Source organism: Oreochromis aureus, linkage group 7, assembly GCF_013358895.1.
Source record: "Oreochromis aureus strain Israel breed Guangdong linkage group 7, ZZ_aureus, whole genome shotgun sequence".
Classification (NCBI taxonomy): Eukaryota; Metazoa; Chordata; class Actinopteri; order Cichliformes; family Cichlidae; genus Oreochromis; species Oreochromis aureus.
The window spans coordinates 1,669,317-1,691,673 of NC_052948.1; the positions used below are offsets into that span (position 1 = coordinate 1,669,317).

The following is a 22,357-nucleotide window of genomic DNA, read 5'->3' on the forward strand; positions in this document are numbered from 1 at the left end:
TGTGTTATTTGTCAGGTGAGCAGCAGGAAAGCCATTTGTCTAACAGCCTAAGCGTGCCTTTGTGTCTCCGAGGCTACGTGAAGATGAAGGTCATGACTGGAATGCATTGTAGAGTCAGGTGTCATTAAGTAAGCAGTGGAATGACTGTGTGTGTGTGTCTCCTTTGTCCCCTCTCCCTAAAATGCAGACTTGAGTGCTTGAAAGCTCCATTCTGCTTTAAAACAGCAACACAAACACTTTGTTGGCTGTAGAGCTACAATTTACAATAAACTGACCCTATATTTTATATTTGACTTTAAGGAGCATTAGTGAGTGAATGAATGTCACTCTGCACTGCTGTCTTGCAGTCGAGACTGTTTCATTTCCAAAACACTGGAATCTGACATGCATTTGGGAAAGTGTGTCCAGACGAGCTGCGATTTCTCACGTAAACAAATCAGATTTCTGTATTCTTGCCACTTTTTAAGTCTGACAGAGAGTCAGATGGGGCTGCGGTGGAAGGCATTCACACCGAGAACCATAAAGATGTCAAAAGGTTCCTCTTAGAATGCAGGTCAAAGATAAAGCTGACCTCGGAGGAAGGATGAGGAAGAAATGCACACGCGCACACACACACACAGAATATTGGTAGGGGGTTGTAGTGGCCAGACAGGCCCAGGGGCAAAGGCTGATCCCCTGATGGGCGTCTTTCAGTGCTGGGTGGGAATAAGATCTGACGGGTGTGAAATGGACCTCTCTCTCCCTGTGACCCAGGCGCCTGATGGGTCCGGCCTGCTAACACTGTTGCATTGTCCTTCAGATTCTCAGAGAGCCTCTATATCAAAAGTGTCATAATGACAAAGATGGGAATGTATGAATGCCCGAGGAAGTCTTGCGGTGGTGTTGATAGCATTCAGTCAATGTCCCTGATTTGCAATGATGTGAAAGTCTCCAAAAGTTGAATCTGTTCATCTGGACGAAAAATGGCAACTTTTGTGGAGAAGCGTTTGTTTGTCACTCATCCAAGTGACTTCTTCAGTCTCAGCTGACTGCAGGTTTCCCCAAACCTTATAAACAGTACATTTGCATAATGTGCTTGAAACCAGCCCACTGAAGGAACAATGGGCTGTGAGGTCAGTTCCTTAATCATAATTATGCAAATTCTCATAACCATTGATCAACAACCACTGACCAAAACCCACTGATCAAAGAACACTGCTCAATGGCCATGAGTCCCATTTACAGAGAGTTGGGGAATGGCTGCAATCACAGCATTGTAAGATGGTGACAGATGTACCCTTAGGCCCCCTCCTCGATTCAGAGATGGTCTTTCCTTTTCACGTAAATGGCCTCCTTGACTTAGGCGCTCAAACCAGCGTTCCTCCCTGTCCAGGATGTGTACATCCTCATCCTTGAAAGAGTGTCCACTGGCCTGTAGGTGTAAATAAACTGCAGAGTCCTGGCCTGATTGGGGAGGTAGCTCTTCTGTGTTGTGCCATCCTGTTTGATCGGGAAAGCTAGAGGTTGTTTGGTTTCCCGATGTATAAATCCTGGCAATCCTCCTGGCACTTAACAGCGTACACTATGTTACTCTGTTTGTGTCGGGGGACCCGATCCTTGGGTGGACCACAGTTTTTGGCGCAGCGTGTTTTGGGGTTTAACAGCCACAGAGACCCGGTGTTTAGAAAAATGCGTCTCAACTGTTCCGATACTCCTGACACATATGGGATCACTACAGGTTTTCGCCTGGGCAGCGGTTGTCCTTCTCTCCTGGATCGGCTGGAGCTTTCTTTAGGTGCCATCCCAGCTTCGACAAAAGTCCAGCTGGGATAACCACATTTACTCAGGGCCTGTGAAAGGCATCAGAGATTTTAAATGGACCCTATACTATTCAGAAGCCACTGGTGGGGAAAATGGCTTGGCAACTATTTTATGTCTTTATCAGCTGTTTTTTTTGTTTGTTTGTTTGTTTGTTTGTTTGTTTGTTTGTTTTGCTTTGTTTTGGGGTTTTTTGGGGTTTTTTTGAAGAGGTTTTTGTTGTTTTTTTTCCCACCCAGCAAAGTGGAAAGTCCTTGAAATACCGACTGAACCCATCTCTGTGCTTAACCAAGTCTCGTCTGAGATGATGACATTCATTTTGTTTGCTGGGAGAGAACAGATGGGCAGCATTGGCAGATAAATGTCACACTAATGCAAATATAGCACCTTGTTGTTTTTGTGGTTGTGGCTGTTCTGACCGTTCGTGCTCTGCCCCTCTGCTTTAACAGAACACACCGTCTCATTGGTGGATGATGACGACAGTGTTTCTCTTGGTTGTGTTTTTATTTATTTTCTGCTCCAGGAAGCAGTGAGATCTGCACATGGATGTTCATGGATTGCAGTTTTCTATTTAGAGGACTTTCATCAATCTGCCTCTCGTGCTGTTTCCAGATATTACAGTTTACGTAACATTCTGCTTTTGGTTTTCAGACTTAGTTCAAAAAACTGTCTCTAGAGACTCGTCGTCTTATTGGCATGTACGGGTGAATGATTGGGGATAGGAGGAGCACTTTCAGGTATATGGAGTAAATAAATGCTGTTTGATTGGGAAAGTGAGAGTTTCACGAGGCTGTTATGATTTGACTAGAATTAAACAACTTTTTATTGGTAATGATAAAAACATGTTGGAGAACGTATGCTTCAACATGCGTTTGGGTTGTCTGTGAACATGATAAATAACAAGGATACAGTTGTTGTTCTTTTGAACCTAAAAGCACCAACTTGACCAAACTGTCAATGACGGTGTTGTCAGTCTGCCTCTATCTGGCATCACATTGGATCCTGTAGTAGTGTCTGGCGTGCTGAGCCCATATACCGGGGTTGGGGAACTCCAGGCCTCGAGGGCCGGTGTCCTGCAGGTTTTAGATGTGTCCTTGATCCAACACAGCTGATTTAAATGGGTAAATGACCTCCTTGTCTTCAAGTTCTCCAGAGGCCTGGTAACGAACTAAACATTTGATTCAGCTGTGCTGACCCAGGGTGAGATCTAAAACCTGCAGGACACCGGCCCTCGAGGCCTGGAGTTGGCCACCCCTGCCACATACGGTCAGAGCATTATCATTCCCAACGCGTAACATGCTGACGATTTGCCCCGCCCCTGGACGTCACATGGTAATGCGAAATGTACCCTTCCAAGTCCTTATGAAACGCTCTGGGTTGTCAATTGAATCCAACAGAAAGCCGCTTGTGGCGGTAAGACGTGCTTCGAGCAGAGGCTCCAGTTGTCCATTCCCTAACCTTAACCCTATTACATCGTGTTTTCCAAAGTGATTGAGGATCAGGAAGTGAACAGATTTAACATACAAGATGATTTGTTAGGTTGATTTTCATGTCACATGTAAAACACATGTATAGATTCATTCTGACTCGTCTCCCGCCTCAGAACGCGTAACATGCTGATGATTTGTCACAGTCGTCGGTATGTTAGGTGATGGGATGACGTGTTGTATACGTTACAGGTGACTCGACTGATCATCTTGCCTGATCCTTTCTGCCCAGCAAAGATCTTTTATTGCTCATTGAGTTCAACAGGGGTAACAATAATCTGCTGAATATATCCTGAAGGAGAACTTGAAAATGTGACTAAAGCTCCAATCAGAGCTTAATAATGCAAGTAATGACAGTGTAGCCCAGGGAGGTGTGGGTGCTAATACTGGTGCTCCTGTCAAATGTCGTGGTGAGGTATAGTAAGAAAAGAGAAATTCAACTTTTTTTCCAAAGGCTAATGGTTAATTTTTTTTCCACATCTCTGACATATTTTAAAACGAGGCAAAAAAAGCGAGCAAGGAAAACAGCAGAGAGGAGTAATTTGCATAGCAAATGGTTTGCCACGTTGCTCCAGCTGACTCATCTGCTTTCCCTGTTGTTGTTCGTGCTGCCCTGGAGCTGTTGGTGAAGAGCTCCGAGAATCCATCATTGCTTTTTGACTTTTGCTGCCATTTCCATGTCTTTGCAACATATATTGCAATCTGTGTGAGGTTGTATTCTGTTACAAGGATGCTGATAACCCCCTGTGTAACCTGAAGCCACTGACATCAGTGGCTTTACAGGTGTCATCCTGCGAATAATCGGTTTTGCTCAGATTTTATTTTAGCTTTTAAACTGGTAATTTCTGCACGATGGTCATGATGTGGCTGTGTACTGAAAGCTTTTCTTTTGCTCTTCAGATCCAGAATGCTGAGAAGAGGATGAATCCTCCAGGTCATCTGAGACATCAAAGTGTCTTTGCTGCTGTCCCTTCGCGACACTCCTCGGGTCCAACCGGGGTACCATCTGCTTCCCCTCATCCCCCCCTTTGTCCCTATCCAGATCCTTCCCCCCTTCCCTGCCCCCAGTAGTGACCATCCCAGAGGGAAGGAAAGGCGACCCAGCCTCTGTAAATATGCCTGGATGGAGGTCTCATTGGCGTCTCGTTCTCCTGAACTCCCTGACCTGTGGCCTGGAGATCTGTGTGGCAGCTGGGATCACATACGTTCCTCCACTGCTGCTGGAGGCTGGAGTAGAAGAGCAGTACATGACCATGGTGCTAGGTAAACTAATTACTAGGCCTTTTCGGCACCTCGCGCTGTGGGTGTTTGCATGCACTTAAGCCTCACTCTCGTACACGTATTCATGCTCTCTCGTCGTTTCATCTCTTCCTGTTAAACATGAAAGGCAAAGGTGGGACCGCCCACCTACATTCCCCCTGCAAGACCTCAGGTTTCAGCTCCATGTCCTGTCTATCTCCTCGATGGCTGGTTAAATGACGATATGCGTTTTAAATAATAGTTTTATGGTATAACTGATACGTTAGACATGAGAGGTGGGAATCAGAGTGACTAATAATGAGCATTTCCTGTTTCTGAGTTTCTTTGACAAAAAAAAACCAAACAAACGCACAAAAAAGCAGACCAGCATAACAAACTTGTTTTTGCCTTGAGCTAGGCCTGGCTGGTTGGCAAGGACTGAATAGGAGACTGTCCTCGAGTCCAGCGGTCCCAAACCGTTTTCGCGCCACGGACCTGTTCAGTGTCCGACAATATTTTCACGGACCAGCCTTTAAGGTGCGGCGGATAAATACAACAAAATAAAATTATACGACCAAGACAAAAACTGTGGTATTTCGTAAATATAATAATAAAGGTGAATTCACTGTGTAATTGTGTAACTTTATTAGCAGCGATAAAAACCCTGAAAACCATAAATTTCACACCCGAGGATCAAATCTCACAGCCTGGTACCAAACGACTCACGGACCCGGGGGTTGGGGACCGCTGGTCTAGAGTACTAACTCTGAATGACACATTATCTCCAATAATAATATGATATATATTGTATATAATTTATATAATAATACCTGGGTGTTTCGGCCCAGATATACTGTAAGGAAACACTGATCAGTGATTCTGTGACACTTTATACGTTGCAAACTAATAAACATAATAATGTTTGTGCATCTGCAGAAAGATCAAAAGGACAAAAAGCAGAGTTTCTGTGAATTTCGTAGGTTTTGCTGTAGTGTAAAGTGTAAAGCTATCAACATTAATTTGAAGCACTGTATATGAGATCTGGTTGTAGTCTCCAAGGAATGTGCACTCCTTTGCTCTTCATAAGTTGGCTTGATTTATGAAAGATGTGACCTTGTCCAGTGGCAGCTAAATTTGTGTGTCACGGGGGTGGGGGTGTAGCATGGGAGTGCGAGTACGCCTCGGGGCAGCCATCTTCCATTTAGGTCATAAAAACATAATTGAGGTCTTTATGGAGGTAAGTGGCCAACTCACCTGTTTTGTCAGTGTGGCAATCAGGCAGCAGGGAGGAGAACTGTGGGAGGAAGAGCCACGTCCTCCAGGCTGTCGGACACACAGAGCTGCTTCATTCAGTGTTTGGAGCCACTGTAATGTCACCATATTAACCCTACTTTGTTGCTTACATGAAAATACAGTTCAACATATTTCTTTAAATCTAACAGTGCTCTTGCTTTTATTGATATTTGCTTTAAAAATACCATAAATTGAAGTAGTAATATGTGACTACCAGGTGCTGCAATAAATACCTGGCTTTGATTGAACTCCTCCCAGCTCACATAATGTGTTTTGTCTTTGACCTTTTTTTACCTATTTTGCTCTGCATATTTCACACCTTGGAGTGTTTTCAGTTGGTGAGAGCACCGTTACAATTCACTAAAGCATAATTCACTTTGCCTCTGGTGCTGTATGTATTTGAGGCTTATTTGCTTACGCCGGTGTGTAAGGACCTTCCCACCACAGGTCTCCAAAATGCCCACTGGACCTGCAAAATTTCGCCACCGGGACTGATTCCATTGAAAGTAATTAATAGGTTGTGTCACGAGTGTAGGGTTAGATGATCTTATTGCCTATAACCAATACCATTTCTGCTGGTGTGAGGCGTGATGGCGACGGCTCTCAGTAGTGCAGAGTGGTAGACAAAAGGCCATTTCTCCAAACCCACAGTTTCTTCAGCTCACGCTCATTTGGAAATCAAACTAATAAACAGGGATGACATCCTTGTGTTTCCCCTTTGATGATGATGATGATGATGATGACGGTAATGGATGTAACCGCTCTTCACACAAACACGTTCTTTCCAAAAGAGTGCAGAGGTGTTTCAGCTGTGTTGGGTGAATGTCAAGATGCTATTATTAAATTATAATGAGGCAAATTACATTTAATGTGGATCTATTCTTAACGATAATTTGATTTAAAGTATTCTCTTATTCTTGGAACACGAGCTAAAATTCACCTTGATTGGCAGCCTGCTAGTAATCAGGTCGTTAGCACTACCCTTTCAGGAGTTCTTCAAATGAATACATTTTATTCAAACCACAGGTCAGAGGCTACGTCCACACTAGCCCGGATAAATTTGAAAACACCGTTTTTGTCTGAAAACGCTCCGCGTCCACACTAGTGTTTTCAGTCGTTTTCACAGAGTTGCGCGTCCACATTGAAACGGGCGAAAACGTTTATGTTCCAGTCCTGCGCATGCGTGAAGCACAAGAAGATTCGACCTGCCTCATTTCTGTCTGCCGTTTATTTACTTTCCGGCTCTTTGAAACGTCGCAGCAGAATGTCGAGGAAAAGCACCGAGTTTTTTAGAGGGACTAACAATGAGGTGGAGTTGTTGCTGCGAGTAACACAAAAGTACAAAGTTGCAAAAGCGAGTGAGAATTAAAGAATTTGAAGAAAAGCTGTCTGGAGCACGTACAGACTGATATTAACCTTTAATAGGGCTGTCAAACAAAACAACTGCTGTATAATGCCCTCCGCTATCTTAGTTTAATTGGTCACATGACTGCATCATATGACTAACATGTGTCATCGTTTTCGAAAGTCTCTGTTTTCGCTGTCCACACTGCGACCGTTTTCAAATGTATGCGTTTTCAAAACGCTGCGTTTTCCTTGAACGAAAACGCCGTCTCAGTGTAGACAGGAGGCCAAAACGGAGAGAAAACGATGTGTTTTCAAACGAAAACGCATTAGTGTGGACGTAGCCTGAATTGTTGGAAACTTCAGCCAAAGGTGGTGATGCTGAAATGGACCAAATCCCCTGCGCCACTACATCCCAAAGGATACTCTCTTGGATTGGCATCTGATGGCTGTGGAGGCCATTAGAGTGCAGTGAGCTCATTGTCGTGTTTAAGAAACCAGTTTGAGATGTCTGAGCTTTGTGGGATGGTGCTTCATCCTGCTGGAAGCCATCAGAGGATGTAGTCAGTATAGACAGGGTCACCAGCAGTACTCAGACCATTACACCAACGGCACTGTTGAACTGTTGATACAAGGCTCGATGTATCTGTGCTTTAATGTTGTTGACGCCAAATTCAGAAGTCAATACTTATCCAACCAGGCAACATTTTCCCAATCTCCTGTTGTCCAGTTTTGGTGATTGTAGCCTGATGCTTGATTTGAACTTCAGTGGGTTGCCTGCATACCATGTTGACCATCTGTATATGCCTAAATACTATTAGTTGCTGCCATGGCATTGGCTAATTGGATATTTGCATTAATGAGCCGGTTCGGTGACTGCTGTTACAGGGAAGGCCCACTTTAGTTGAAATTGTTCGACATGTGGGCTACAAACTAAAAATGAGTTCATGACCTTTGGTCTGCCACAGCGTTTCGGTGGGTGGTACGTGACAAAGTAACATCCCTACTGAGGAAAAAGAGACGATCACTGTTATCCACTTTACCTGTCTGACTGGACTGTTAGCATTTGTACAGTGTGCTAATATGAATAGTTGCTTTATCCTGTAAGTGCAAATGGCATTCCCGTGGTCCTCACTACAGGCGTCTGTTTGAGACGTTGCCTTGTGACTGTACTGATGATAGATATAATTCCACCGTAACAAAAGGCTCAGAGTGCACAACAGAAATGGCCATTCAGCTGTATAAAACAATATCCACTCCTACTCTTGCACTTCTCTAACAGCTGCTTGTGATATGAAGAAAAATGACTTCATTGTAGTGTTCCTCTCAAACACGCTGCACTGTAAGCCAGTCTGGAAATGGCTTTCTACCTAATTCCTATATGCTTGTATTATAATGGAGTGCCGGAATGTTATTTGAATGAAGATGGATATTGTGTCTTGGGAGGCTTATAGCTAATTTCCCCAAGCAACAGTGTCAAGTTCTCCGATGGCTGCTGTCTACTGTATCTAATAGCCATTTGTGGTTGCTTCATCCAACAGTAATTACTTTCTTTCTCTAGTTTCTCCTACTGGGGCAGAGAGCGTTCTGCTTTCTAGCATTTAATCGTAAGTACGTTTAGTTGAGCACATGTGACGCTTTTTTATTCATTGTATTGGCTATTTTTCATAGCACACATGCGTGTTTCTAAACAGGAGCTTGCATTGTGTTTAGGAGAGGTAAGAGTGAGTGGGGAATGTGTGATGCAGCGACACTTCCAGCTGTAGATGATAAGGATTGTTTTGAGGGGCCTCCACAGCTGCACGAGGGAGAAATGTGATCGAGGGTAGACTCGCTGGCAGCAGCGTATTTGGCTACGTTCACACTGCAGGTCTTCATGCTCAATTCCGATTTTTTGATCAAATCGGATTTTTTTGTCTGCTTGTTCACACTACAAATAAAATGCGACAGCAAACGCGCTCTAGTGTGAACCCTCAAAGCGGCCCGCATGCGCAAAAGAAGACGTCACACACAACGCGCTCTGTTTAGACCCAGAGCAAACAATATTGTTTGACTGATGGCCCTTAATATAAAGACTTCGGACTTTACGTTTCCCAATTTTTGCTTTAAGTTATTTTGTTATTTACATAATAATGCAAATAACCTAATAATGATCCTTATTGCTGTTTTAGAGGAGCGGTGCTTCAAAGGATAGTTGCAGATTTCTGTCAGAATCTGCAGATTATACAGTACAAATAAAATGTTCACGTTGTCTTCCCAACAGTTTCACTGACATCTACACTGGATGGCCAGGAAGCGTTCACGATGTCCTATCGGGCGCTGATAATCGGCGTCTGTCTTGTGTCAGTGACGTAAAAGACGGATTTAATGCGACATGACCGTTCAAACAGCAGTTGCTTTCTAAAACATCGGATATGTATCAGATTCAGTAACACATACGAAAGTGACCCAGATTGGATTTGAAAATATCGGATTCGTGCCGTTCACACTGTCATACCATGATCGGATACGGGTCGCATAGGGTCAAAAAAGTCGGATTTGATGCGCTTTCGCCTGCAGTGTGAACGTAGCCTTTGTTCGTCTTTCTCAGTTTACCTAGCTGTCTCCATTTCCCAGTTTAAGTGGCTCCTTTCAGTTTGCATGCTTTTAAGTATTCTCTTCATGTTTCACTTTCTTGTCAAACTGCAGAAAGAGTGCAAACTGATCTTGCTTGTGTATCCATGTTGTACTACTTTTTGAACGTTCGTCTCTTTGGAGACAAAGGTGCCACCGTTGGTAAGAAACTCAGAGGCCAACTTCAGAGCCATGAGAGTCAGACGAGCTTGGGAAAAGGCATCATGCTCCCACGTTTGGGGCTCCGTCGTTTAACACAACATCCACTTTCCAAGTCTGAAGCTCCTTTCTGAGAGTCTGTCTGCATTTCTCAGTGGGCGATGGCCTTTACGTTGGCGATAGGCTTAATGGGGACCAAGTCAACACCAATAATCAGACTTGAAACTGGCATAAACTTAGACGCTACTTGCAACCACCCTCCAGGTACAGCACACAGATCCACCAGAGCTCGGGCTTTCTGCAGAAACTGGAACTTGCGGTTAAGCTGGATCAGTTTGAAGGAGGAACGAGAGCGATGACCTGTTTCTTTGGTGGTAGAATTGATCTTTTCGGGTCTTTCTGACCTAAAGTTTCTTCCCCATATTTGCTGCTTTACTTTTACACCAGACTCTAACACACACATGTCACGTTAGAGGTGCTGTAGAACAGCGTTCGTGATTAACAGGCTTCTGTGTATTTTTATTTTTCGTGCGTTCTGTAAACACTTAATGAAGGACAGCGTGGCCACTGGGCACACACGAATTCCTTTTGATGAGAAATGATGTAAGAGTACTCCATGGGGCACCTTCTTAAATGTCAAAATCTAGCCCCGAGATCTCATCACATTAGATCTTGTGTGGACGTCTGTGTGTGGACCAGCGTCTCATGGTGTGTTCTAATTAGTCAGACCCAGCCACGTGTAAAGGATGACTGCTACCTTCAGGCAGCGAGCCATCTGTAGGAACCGTCACCTCAGCAGTCATTAATGATGGCAGAGAGACGCATGCAGTTCACCCCTGAGGTCGATAACAAAGAGGTTCTAAGGCAACCAGTAAAAATCAGGCTCCACCCAACCAGTTCTAGTACCTTTTAACCATACTGGTGTTTGTGGCAAAGGCATGTTTGAGTTGATAGGGATTGCTTTGGATTTTTCCGCCACATCGACATCTGTGAATACATGTTTTCCCCAACATTGTCCGTATTTCCTTATACTTTGTCTTTGCATCTTATTGATTGTTAGTATGATCTCTGACTTCTGTGTTTGCCTGGTTGTACCTGCAGGCATCGGGCCAGTGCTTGGCCTGTTGTTCATCCCCCTGATCGGCTCAGCCAGTGACCAGTGCAACAGCAGTTACGGCAGGAGGCGGCCTTTCATCTGGCTGTTTTCGATGGGAGTCCTTCTGGCGCTTTTCATTATTCCCCACGCTGACGTCCTGGCAGCCCACGTTGCTTGGGGTGGCCAAACGCTCCAGGTGTGTAAAATGTTTGTTTGAATTTGAGTTTTTCAGACAAAGGGTAAATTCTTCCCGAGAGTTTATTCGGTTGAAGACTGTTTCCTCCATGTAACCGTGCGTTTCCTCCGTGTTCCAGGTGGGCTTCCTGATCCTTGGTGTTGGACTCCTTGACTTCTGTGGACAAGTTTGCTTCACACCGCTGGAGGCTCTTCTGTCAGACTTGTATCGGGATGAGGAGGACTGCAGCCAAGCCTTTGCCATGTTCTCCTTCATGGTGAGCTTGGGAGGCTGTGTGGGTTATTTGCTACCTGCGCTGGACTGGAGTCACGGCCTGCTCTCTGTTTACTTGGGAGGCCAAGCAGAGTGCCTCTTTTCCCTCCTCATCCTCATCTTCATCTCCAGTGTGCTAATCACCATGAACGTGTCCGAGGAACCCTTTTGTGCTAACAGCGGTTCGGGAGAGTCGGGATCTCTACTGGAGCCGGGGACCGGCGTGATGGAGGCCGGCCGGTGCGGCGTGCCACGCTCGTGCTGCTACCTACTGAAGTGCAAGCTGAGGCTCCTCAAGTCTGGACCCCTGATGTGCTTACTGAGGACATGCTGGTCCATGACGCCGGCCATTTACAGGAGCTACTGCCACATTCCACGGGTGATGAGGCAGCTGTGCGTGGCTCAGCTCTGCAGCTGGATGGCTGTCATGTCTTTTATGCTTTTCTACACAGACTTTGTGGGTGAAGGCCTTTACGAGGGCGTGCCCAGTGCATTACCAGGGAGTGTGTCCAAACAAAGATATGATGAAGGTCAGATTCCTCTTTTTACATTACATGCATATGATGTAAGATTTATGTCTTGCATCTTTAAAAATGTGTATCTAGCTCTGTGGACAGTATGGCATTGCCCCAAAAAAAGTCTTAAATGCACAAATACCTGATTACCGGTGCTTGTTGTGCTAATCTGATGCAGGACGTGTCCTCCTTTTCTTGTCATCGTGGCACACGGCTGACCTGGAATCCTGTGTATCTGTTAACATGCATCCGTTTCTGGTTTGTCTCAGGGTATCTGATGTACACAGAAACGATGGCTCAGACTAACACACCGATACAACACTGCAGATAGGATTGTGAGCGTTTTATGAAGTTACACCTTTTTTTTTTTTTTTCTTTAAGCATGTCAAGTAAATCCACTTCAAAATTTCAGGTATTGTGCTCCACTCCTGCTTAGGGCTGTGCGATATGCCGAAATATATCGGATGACGATATAAAAAAATGTATTGTTTCATATTACAGTCTAGCTTTTATTTCTTGCTGTTGTAAAACGCCTTTTACTGCAATATTTCTTCATTGTTTTAGATGACTGTTTGCAACAGTCACCGCGCAACCACAGAAAGACCAGCCAAAGCACATCGACAAGCTCGTTTCTAAACGAGGGGCTACGCTGTGCAGAAAACTGCAAATTACGCAGCAAATCGGTCCCCATCACAGAAAGCTGCTGAGCTGTTTGATTGGACCCAAGTGACCAATCATGCCAGGCAGAGGCAGGATTTGGTGCAAACCAACTTTAGTTATTTTTATTTATCAAACATTTAATTTACAAATGAAATTTGAATTCATTTTAATTTACTTAATTTGACAGTTAAGCCATGTAACATTTTTTCTGTTATAGCCTGGAATTAAAACTGTCACCATCATGACCCACAAATATGTTATTTACTTTAAGATCATATAACCACACAAGCCCACGCATGTTCTGACGTCTGGGTTTGTGCTTCTTAATGTGCAAACGTTTTCCTAAAGTGCAGCTGTGCCCAGAAAATGTTATTACCTAAAACAAAATGCAGCAAAGCAGTAATGGAATACATTTTCATTACCTCCTCTCACTCCAGCAGGGATAAAGATTTCACTATTCAGTTTTTCTAGTCAGTCAATCAGCCACCACATTAGACAGCCACTGGGGGGCGTGATGATCAGTCTCCATGAGGAAGTGGCATCCCAGCAGAGATGATATCTGAAGGATTCAAATGCCACTTCATTGCTAAACACTCATTTCTACCATCAAGTACCCTACACCACCGGGCAGAACATGTTCCCTCTAAGCCTGAAGGGAAAAAGAAGGAACATACACATGTAAAGGAAGCACTGAAAACATGCGGTTATCCTAACTGGGCGTTCATAAAGTCAGCAAAGAGGCACGGAAAAGAAGATCAGACACCAGCGAGGGAGGATAAGAAAGACAAACGCAACAACGTTGTCATCCCCTATGTAGCCGGTGTATCAGAGAAACTCAGGAGAGTTTTCTCCAAGCACGACATCCCAGTGTACTTCAGACCCAGCAACACACTCAGACAGAAACTGGTTCACCCGAAAGACAAAACTCCAAAACACAGACTGAACAACGTGGTGTATGCTGTACAGTGCAGCGAGGAATGCCCAGACCTCTACATTGGCGAGACCAAACAGCCACTTCACAAGCGTATGGCACAACATAGAAGAGCCACCTCCACAGGACAAGACTCAGCAGTCCACCTGCATCTTAAGGATAAAGGTCACTCTTTCGAGGATGCCAATGTTCACATTTTGGACAGAGAGGACAGATGGTTTGAAAGAGGAGTGAAAGAGGCCATCTATGTCCACTGTGAGCAACCATCTTTGAACAGAGGCGGTGGTTTACGACACCAACTGTCTGCCATTTATAATCCAGTTTTGAGTTCCCTCCCCAGACGCCTTAACGCCCACTCACATCCTGGGCCATCTGACCTCAGGAATTCACATGACAAGGTGGGGCCAGGTTTCACAACGAGCTCACCCGAAACCCGGGCTGATTAGGTCCCACACCCGCTTTCACACCTTGGCGCATGTGATTAGAGGATCACCAGGGGTCCTTTGTCCCTCCTTGGGGATACTCCCACTGAGTTTAAATCTGGGACTCTCGGCCATTTGACCTTAGAACTGAAGAAGCTTCTCGGATGAGAGGTGAAACGTCTTCAAGCAACTTAAAGAAGTCCAGACGCTTTTCTTTGCAAACTCCTTTGACTACGATGACCTGGATGACTGAGAACCTTCACAGACATCAAGTACCTCACCTCTCTGCCCAACAGCTTTCAGCAGAGGAATAACACTGGCCTCCCCTCTTTGTAGGAGGACCGCATCTCTGCTGGATGAATGGCTCATCAAATTCAGGCCTGTGGAGAACATCGGATCTTTGAATGCTCTTGTGCATTTCTCCATTACCTTAGTACCTTGTTAGGGGCTAAATTCTTGGTGAAGTCACTCAACTCTCTGCCAATGGGGGGGTAAATTTTCTGTACCACCCAACCAGGCATATGAAGCCTTTCAGCTCACCCTTCCTCTCAGTGGAACAGGAAAGGACTGGATAGCATCAATTTTCCCAGCTTGTAACTTGACCCTGCCTAACTAACAACAAAGCTCAGGTACTCTATGGGTGCCTGTGCAGCGGCGAGGGTTGATGCCCAACCCAAGAGCCTTCATTGTTGTAGGATTTATTTACTCCTCCCAGGCCCAACTGTACACCACCACATCATCCAGACATTCTGCTGAAAATTCTGACACATCGCTCAGCAATTCAGTCACTGAAATGTGGCTGGCGCCCCCTGGAGGTCAATGACATAACTAAACAGGTATCAGAATCAGAAAGGGTTTTATTGCCAAATGTTGAGCAGGTTTACAACATTAGGAAATTGCTGTGGTACTTAGTGCAAACATACTGTCAGATAACGCTTAAATAGACATAAAAATAAGAATTAAAAGTGCTAAGTAGATAGATATATACATGAATGCAGGTGATCATCAGGTCCAAACATGGAATGATGCAGTGAACACAGTGTAGGGTCATGTGTTAGTGGTGGGAACAGTCATGTGGTTATTGTTCATGAGTCCAACAGCAGAGGGGAGGAAACTGTTCTTATGGCGAGAGGTTCTGGTGCGAATGGACCGGAGCCTCCTGCCTGAGGGGAGCAGGTCAAACAGACTGTGTCCAGGGTGAGAAGGGTCAGCTGTGATCCGAGCTGCACGCCCCAGTGTCCTGGAGGTGTACAGGTCCTGCAGAGATGGGAGTCTGCAGCCAATCACCTTCTCAGCAGAGCGCACAACACGCTGCAGTCTCTGTTTGTCCCTGATAGTGGCTCCCAGAGGTGGGACCAAGTCATTGTTTTGCAAGTCTCAAGTAAGTCCCAAGTCTTTATCCTCAAGTCACAAGTCAAGTCTCAAGTAAAGTCAAGCAAGTCAGAGTCAAGTCGCAAGTCAAGACAGACAACTTTCAAGTCAAGTGCCAAGTCCGAAACTGAATTTCAAGTCCTTTCAAGTCTTTTTTTTTAACCCTCTGGGGTCCCGGTATAATTGGCGTTCTTGACTACTTTTGATTTTACTTCTATATTTCACTTTTAAAATATGTTTCTCTTGCCTTGTTTGGTATCATTATTTACAGCACAACCTCAAATATCTGAAATTTGAGTTATTTTTTTCATTTTGGTATACTATATTAGCACAGTTGATCTAAATTCAGACAAAAAATTCAGAATCCGAGTAGAAAAAAGTTATATTTTTTTACATGTTTAACGAATCATTTTCATAACTTGAAATGCAAATAGAAATTGTACATTTCTAAAAATTATGCACAAGTTTTGCAAACAACAAAGTTATATGGTACTATTTACCTAAAAATGCAGCCAAGGCCTCAGGCGTTTTTATATAACCATTTAAATCTATTTACAGAACAATCAGGTGTGCTGCATCAAATAAGAAGGCACAAAAATTATTTGTGCCAGTCCAAAAATGTAGTTTGTGTTCAGTATAAGACAGAGGAGAACACCACAGGCCTAAACCCTGCAGGTCTGACAACTGGAGGTGCATCAGTCCAGTTTTCTATGTGGAGACAGCGTTTACACTGGAATCTGCCTTTGACAGCTTTTTTAGATCAAATATGAAATTCAGCAGTCTAACCGACACACAATACAAAACAATAACTACACAACAAACTAACTACAGCCTCCAAACACGCTAAACGTCACTAATGTCTCACATATGAAAACTCTCTCTCTCTCTTTCTTTCGCTCGCCCGCTTTCCGTCGCGGGTGTCACTCCTAAAACTTCCCTTCTCCCTAAACAACCAAATGTCACATGTTGCCTTATCATTTTTTTGATTGGCTGACATGGTAAACTCTAACACCAATAGGGAAGGGGTGTTTTTTCTTTTTCTTTTTTCACTCGCAAGTGGAGAGCGTATGCTAGGCTGTCTGTAGAAAACGCCGTTTTTGTCTAGCATCCCTGTTGAGAATAACCTTTGCAAATAAACAACAGCTAATAATATAAGATCAAAGTATTTTATTTGATGTATTGACATAAATGACAGAAGAAAAAGGCCATGTATAGCAGGACTACTCAATTACACACTAAGGTGGGCCAGATTTTCTAACCAAAAAAAAATTTCCCAGGCTCAGACATGCAAAAGTTAAACACGACCATACACTAATTGCAAATTAAACACAGTGATTTTGAATTGTGATGTGATGGTAAAATAAATATTTGTCAGTCTAAACTGGGTTAAATCTCTGGGGTTAATGATGGGGAGGAGACGAGAGAGACTGAGTACAGCTACAGAACCCACTTTCTGAAACGGACCCTGCTCACCATTCACCGACAATTCTGAGCTAACAAGTTGCATGTTATTCTTGGATGCGCTTGCAGGACCGATTTAAAATAGCATGACAAACATATCATACCTGTTAAAGCCAAACAGTATCATCAACGTAGCCGAAGAACATTTGCTAATAAGATGAAGTTAGCTAAGTCAGCTGTCTCATCGTAAAAAAAAAAAAAAAAGCACCACCTACCGTTCTTTATGCAACTTCAAATGTCGGACAAAGTTGGAAGTTGTTCCATCTCCGTCTGTGATTCTCTTCTTGCATGTTTTGCATATTGCATTTCGTTTTTTGTTGACTACTTCGTAGTTTATGTACCCGAAAGAAATTACTCTTGGAAGCATTTTTGGCTCGGCGTTTTTGTTCTTGTTTTTTCAAATCTGGTTAATTTGATTGGCTGTGCTACAGCCCACGCTCACATACATACGGAGTGTGGTAAGAATGAATGAATGAATAAAGTGAATTAATGGTCCGCACTTTTTATATAATATGTTAAATTTTAGATTTGGGTAAAATATCAAGTCTTTTCAAGTAAACAGGTTCAAGTCCAATTCAAGTCCCAAGTCACTGGTGTAAAAGTCCAAGTCAAGTCACAAGTCTTACAACCTTTTTTCAAGTCAAGTCTAAAGTCATAAAATTAATGACTCGAGTCTGACTCGAGTCCAAGTCATGTGACTCGACTCCACACCTCTGGTGGCTCCAGCGTACCACACGGTGATGAGGATGGACTCGATGATTGCAGTGTAGAATTGCATCATCGTCCATGTTGGCAGGTTGAATTTATTCAGCTGTCTCAGGAAGTACATCCTCTGCTGGGCTTTCTTTATGACGGAGGTGATGGTGGGCTCCCACTTCAGGTCCTGGGTGATGGTGGTACCCAGGAAGCGCAATGAGTCCACAGTGGTGATGAGGGTGTCAGTCAGGATGATGGGGGGGGAGTGAGGCTGTGTGCTTCCTGAAGTCCACAATAATCTCCACTGTCTTCTGGGCATTCAGCACCAGGTTGTTGTGGCTGCACCAGGACACCAGACGTTCACCCTCCCTCCTGTAGGCAGACTCATCCCCGTCCGAGATGAGTCCAATAACGGTGGTGTCATCTGCAAACTTGATTAGCTTGACAGACTGGTGGGTGGAGGTGCAGCAGTTAGTGTACAGGGAGAAGAGCAGAGGAGAAAGAACACAGCCCTGAGGGGAGCCGGTGCTGATGGTCCGGGAGTCGAGACATTCTTTCCCAGCCTCACATGCTGCTTCCTGTCCGTCAGGAAGTCAGTGATCCACCGGCAGATGGGATCAGGCACATTCATCTGGGAAAGCTTGCCTTGGAGATGGTCTGGAAGGATGGTGTTGAAGGCAGAGCTGAAGTCCACAAACAGGATCCTGGCGTAGGTTCCTGGGGAATCCAGATGCTGCAGGATGAAGTGTAGAGCCATGTTGATAGCATCATCTACAGACCTGTTGGCTCTGTATGCAAACTGCAGGGGGTCCAGGAGGGGGCCGTGAGGGTCTTGAGGTAGGAGAGAACCAGGCGCTCAAATGACTTCATGACCACAGATGTCAGAGCCACAGGTCTGTAGTCATTTAGTCCAGTGATCCTTGGTTTCTTGGGGACAGGGATTATGGTGGAGGACTTGAAGCAGACAGGCACATGACATGCCTGCAGTGAGGAGTTGAAAATGCCAGAAAACACTGGGGCCAGCTCGTTTGCACAGTGTCTGAGGGTAGCAGGAGACACACCGTCTGGGCCAGGAGCTTTCCGAGCATTCAGACTCTTAAACTGCTTCCTCACATCTGCTTCATGAATATGAAGAGTTGTGGTGGGAGAAGGTGGTGTGAAATCCTCCTTGGTGTGGGGTGAGGAGGGAGGTGTTGTAGGTGAAGTGTTTGATGGTGGTGATGGCTCTATGGAGGGGGGAGAGGTGGAGGAATGAGTGGTCGGACTTTCTGACGTGGTCAGAAAGTCCGAGTGAAGCGCGGGGCACCGCGCGATAGGCCCCGCTGATCGTGCTGTAACAGTGGTCCAATGTCCTCTCCTCTCTGGTCGGGCATTTAATATATTGCTTGTATTTGGGAAGCTCTTGGCTCAGATTGGCTTTATTAAAGTCCCCAAGAGCAATAATGAGAGAGTCCGGGAATGTCTGCTCCATGTGCAGTATCTGCTCATGAGGGCGCACTGAGCTGCCTGCACATCCGCATCTGGCGGGATGTAAACAGCGGCCAAGATGAATGAAGCAAACTCCCGCGGAGAATAAAACGGTTTGCAGTGAATAAAAAGGTATTCCAGAGAGGAAGAGCAGTGCTGAGCAATCACTGTTACATCTGTGCACCGGCCACTATTAATCTAGAAGCAGACACCTCCACCTGTGGTCTTACCAGAGAGAGAGGCCTGCCGGTCCACGCGCAGCAGATGAAAACCCTCCAAATTGAGCGCGCAGTCCGGGATGTCCTCACAGAGTCACGACTCCGTAAAACATAAGACACAGGAGGAGGCAAAGTCTCTGTTCATGCTTCTCATCAGGGCCAGCTCATCCATCTTGTTCCGGAGTGAGTGTACGTTGGAAAGGAAGATCCCAGGAAGAGCAGTTTGTAGTCCGCGTCTCCTCAGACGCACGAGTGCGCCGGCTCGCTTTCCTCTCCTTCGGCGTCTCACTTTCCTGATCAAAGTCTGTAGTAAATCTGCTGCAGATGTGACAAATATTGGAAATAAATCCACAGGTGTTGTAGTCCTGCAGTTAAGAAGCTCTTCTCTGGTGTAAGAATATCCAGAGGAGTGCCCAGACTCACAAGTTATGCACAAAAACAAAACAGAAGTAACGCACTGAAGCACCAGGGCATCCATGCGCGGCGCCATCTTGGAATACACTCGAAGGCTGTGAATTCTCTTACCTCCGGTGCTGAGGCCAGCTGCCGATATCCTTTAGTTCAAAGTGCTGATGTGTTTAGGTCCAGGATGTTTTTCCCAACAGATCATCGATTCTAGGCGTGAAGCACGGATCAAAGTTAGACGTGGAATTTAAATATCTGAATTCATTACAAAATCTCTGCATCTTTTTTGGCAGCAGATCAATAGACTGCACTACTGGAAACGTCAGCTTTCTGCAGCACTGGTACCGATCACTCTGGAATCCTGTAGCTTCTCTCCTGAACCGGAGCATCTTCCAGCTGACTCGTATTTATATCTGGACAAGAGCTGTAAATGCTGGGGTCCCACCAAAGAAATCTGGGTGTAAGAATGGTTTCCTGCTGGGGACGGGACAAATGAGATGGGTCAACTGAAACTGCCTCTTCTTGGCTCCATGGGGAGATTTCTCCGTTACCTCCTCGTCATTTACTTCACAAACCAACAACTGACGGTGTACAGACTTCTGACAGTCCTGAAACTTAATTTGGTGGATTCATCCAGCCAGAAAAATGCATACCCTGCATCTGACCTCCCCCCCTGACATACTTGGTTGAGTAAAGTAGGTCAAAGCAGCCATTATCTATTTAAAATAACTTGAAAAGTACATGTTCCCATACTTTTTTCTAAGTAGCATTTTTGGCTGATATTATCTCTTTATCTTGCAGCAGCTGTCTACAATACACCGAGTAGCTGCTCAAGTGTCCGGGTGACAGAAACATGAATAATCAAAATTCCCAATAAATATCAAATAAATATTTAAAAGTTCTCACAGAAGTTTGTGCTTCTAAATATCTAAGTGTTTTCTTAAAGTACAACATTTTATCTGAAGCGCAGATATGCTCAGAAAAATGACCATTATGACCTTAGAAAAAAGAAACCTGTCTAGCTGTCCTTCCTACACCGCTACCATATATACTACAAATGTATCCTTAAATCTGGGGATCACCCCCCTTTACCTTTTGCCCTCTCTCATTTGACATTTTTATCCATCCATCCACATTCTGTTCATACTCCTCTTTGTCCGCCTCTTTCATTCTTTACTTTGTTTACTTTCTAATTTTCTTCTGTTCCTACTCCCGGTGCTTGCTGGACCATGAGGAATGTCACACTCAAAAAGCATTAATGTCAAGGAATCGGCACACAAAGAGCGTGTTCATTCAAGTCAACTAGACGGCCAAAGCACACATATCTGAGGTCTGAGTTTCATTTGTTTAATCTGAAATGCAGCGGCTGTTATTACGCCACATCATTCCGTCTGCAGATGTTCCTCCGGATGACGGTGATCTGCGTTGTTTACAGTTGCATGGCCCTCTTTTTTTCTTAACTTAAGAGTAACCACTATGCATTGTCTGTAACATCTGTTCCACAGAAAGTTGTCTTTCCACAGTACAGCTGATTCAGTAGCATTCTGGCTCCCTCCCGTATCTGTCTGGGCTACAGTTTCAGTGCTCATTACATTTGGTAGTGTTTAAAAATGGAGCTCATTAACTTTGCTTTCCAGGAGTAATATCATACACATGCTCTTCCATGTTAAGTTAGCGGTTGCTTGCTATGCTACTGAACTTCTGACCCTGACTGTTTACCAAGAGCACCTGGAGGTCAGAACCACAGCTGGGAGAAATAAATAAATAAATAAAGACATTAGCATTTAAGCACAAGAAACTTGGAAGGACAAACTGGGAACATAAAAAGCAAGTCCTTTTTAAAATAAAGTCTTACCAATGACTGTTTTTGCCCTTCTTTCCTTTTTTTGGGCGGCAAATCACATTACTAAACAATTCTGAGAATCTTTATAAAGATGGAAATGTTTTCATTTTAATATTTTGAAAGCGAGAGAATGAAATTAAATGGGCAATGCTATTATTAGAAATTATATTTGCAGTGTTTCTGATATTGTATACAGCTTTTGAATAACTGTCTACTGTGAGCTGTAATATCAAGACTTTTGTCTCTGGTTTTAGATGCATCACATGGTTAAAATTTTCCACTTACTGTTAACATTATTTAAATTCAATTCACTTTTATTTACACAGCGCCAAATCACAACAACAGTCGCCTCAAGGTGCTTTATACTGTAAGGTCGACCCTACAATAATGCATACAGAGAAAAACCCAACAATCATATGACCCCCCTATGACCAAGCACTTTGGTGACAGTGGGAAGGAAAAACTCCCTTTTAACAGGAAGAAACCTCCAACAGAACCAGGCTCAGGGAGGGGCGGGGCCATCTGCTGCGACCGGTTGGGGTGAGAGAAGGAAGACAGGATAAAGACATGCTGTGGAAGAGAGACAGAGATTAATAACAGATATGATTCAATGCAAAGAGGTCTGTTAACTAGTGCTGTTAGTTAATCTCGTTAAAATGACGTTAACGCCATAACCGCATTAACGCGGCAAATCTCCGTTAGCGAGTTAGCACGGATTGCCCTGTGCGTGGAGCTGCACTGCATTGACGCGTTAGCGCAGCTGTGAGGAACCTTGGAGTCATTTTTGACCAGGACATGTCCTTCAATGCACATATTAAACAAATATGTAAGACTGCTTTCTTCCATTTGTGCAACATCTCTAAAGTTAGTTTTTCAGCATCACTCTGAGACA

General features: G+C 44.4%; 1 protein-coding gene across 7 annotated transcripts in view; it reads left to right on the forward strand.

The window, feature by feature from the left end:
- The window catches only part of slc45a3 (solute carrier family 45 member 3), a 55,828-nt gene that overhangs the window by 28,613 nt on the left and 4,858 nt on the right, over window positions 1-22,357 (forward strand). For all 7 annotated transcript variants that reach the window (XM_039615566.1, XM_039615560.1, XM_039615561.1 and 4 more), the window contains 3 exons: window positions 4,185-4,547; window positions 11,034-11,224; window positions 11,343-12,006. In XM_039615566.1, the coding sequence (XP_039471500.1) occupies window positions 4,400-4,547; window positions 11,034-11,224; window positions 11,343-12,006 (1,003 nt within the window). In that variant the 5' untranslated portion in view covers window positions 4,185-4,399. The remainder of the gene's footprint in view (window positions 1-4,184; window positions 4,548-11,033; window positions 11,225-11,342; window positions 12,007-22,357) is intronic.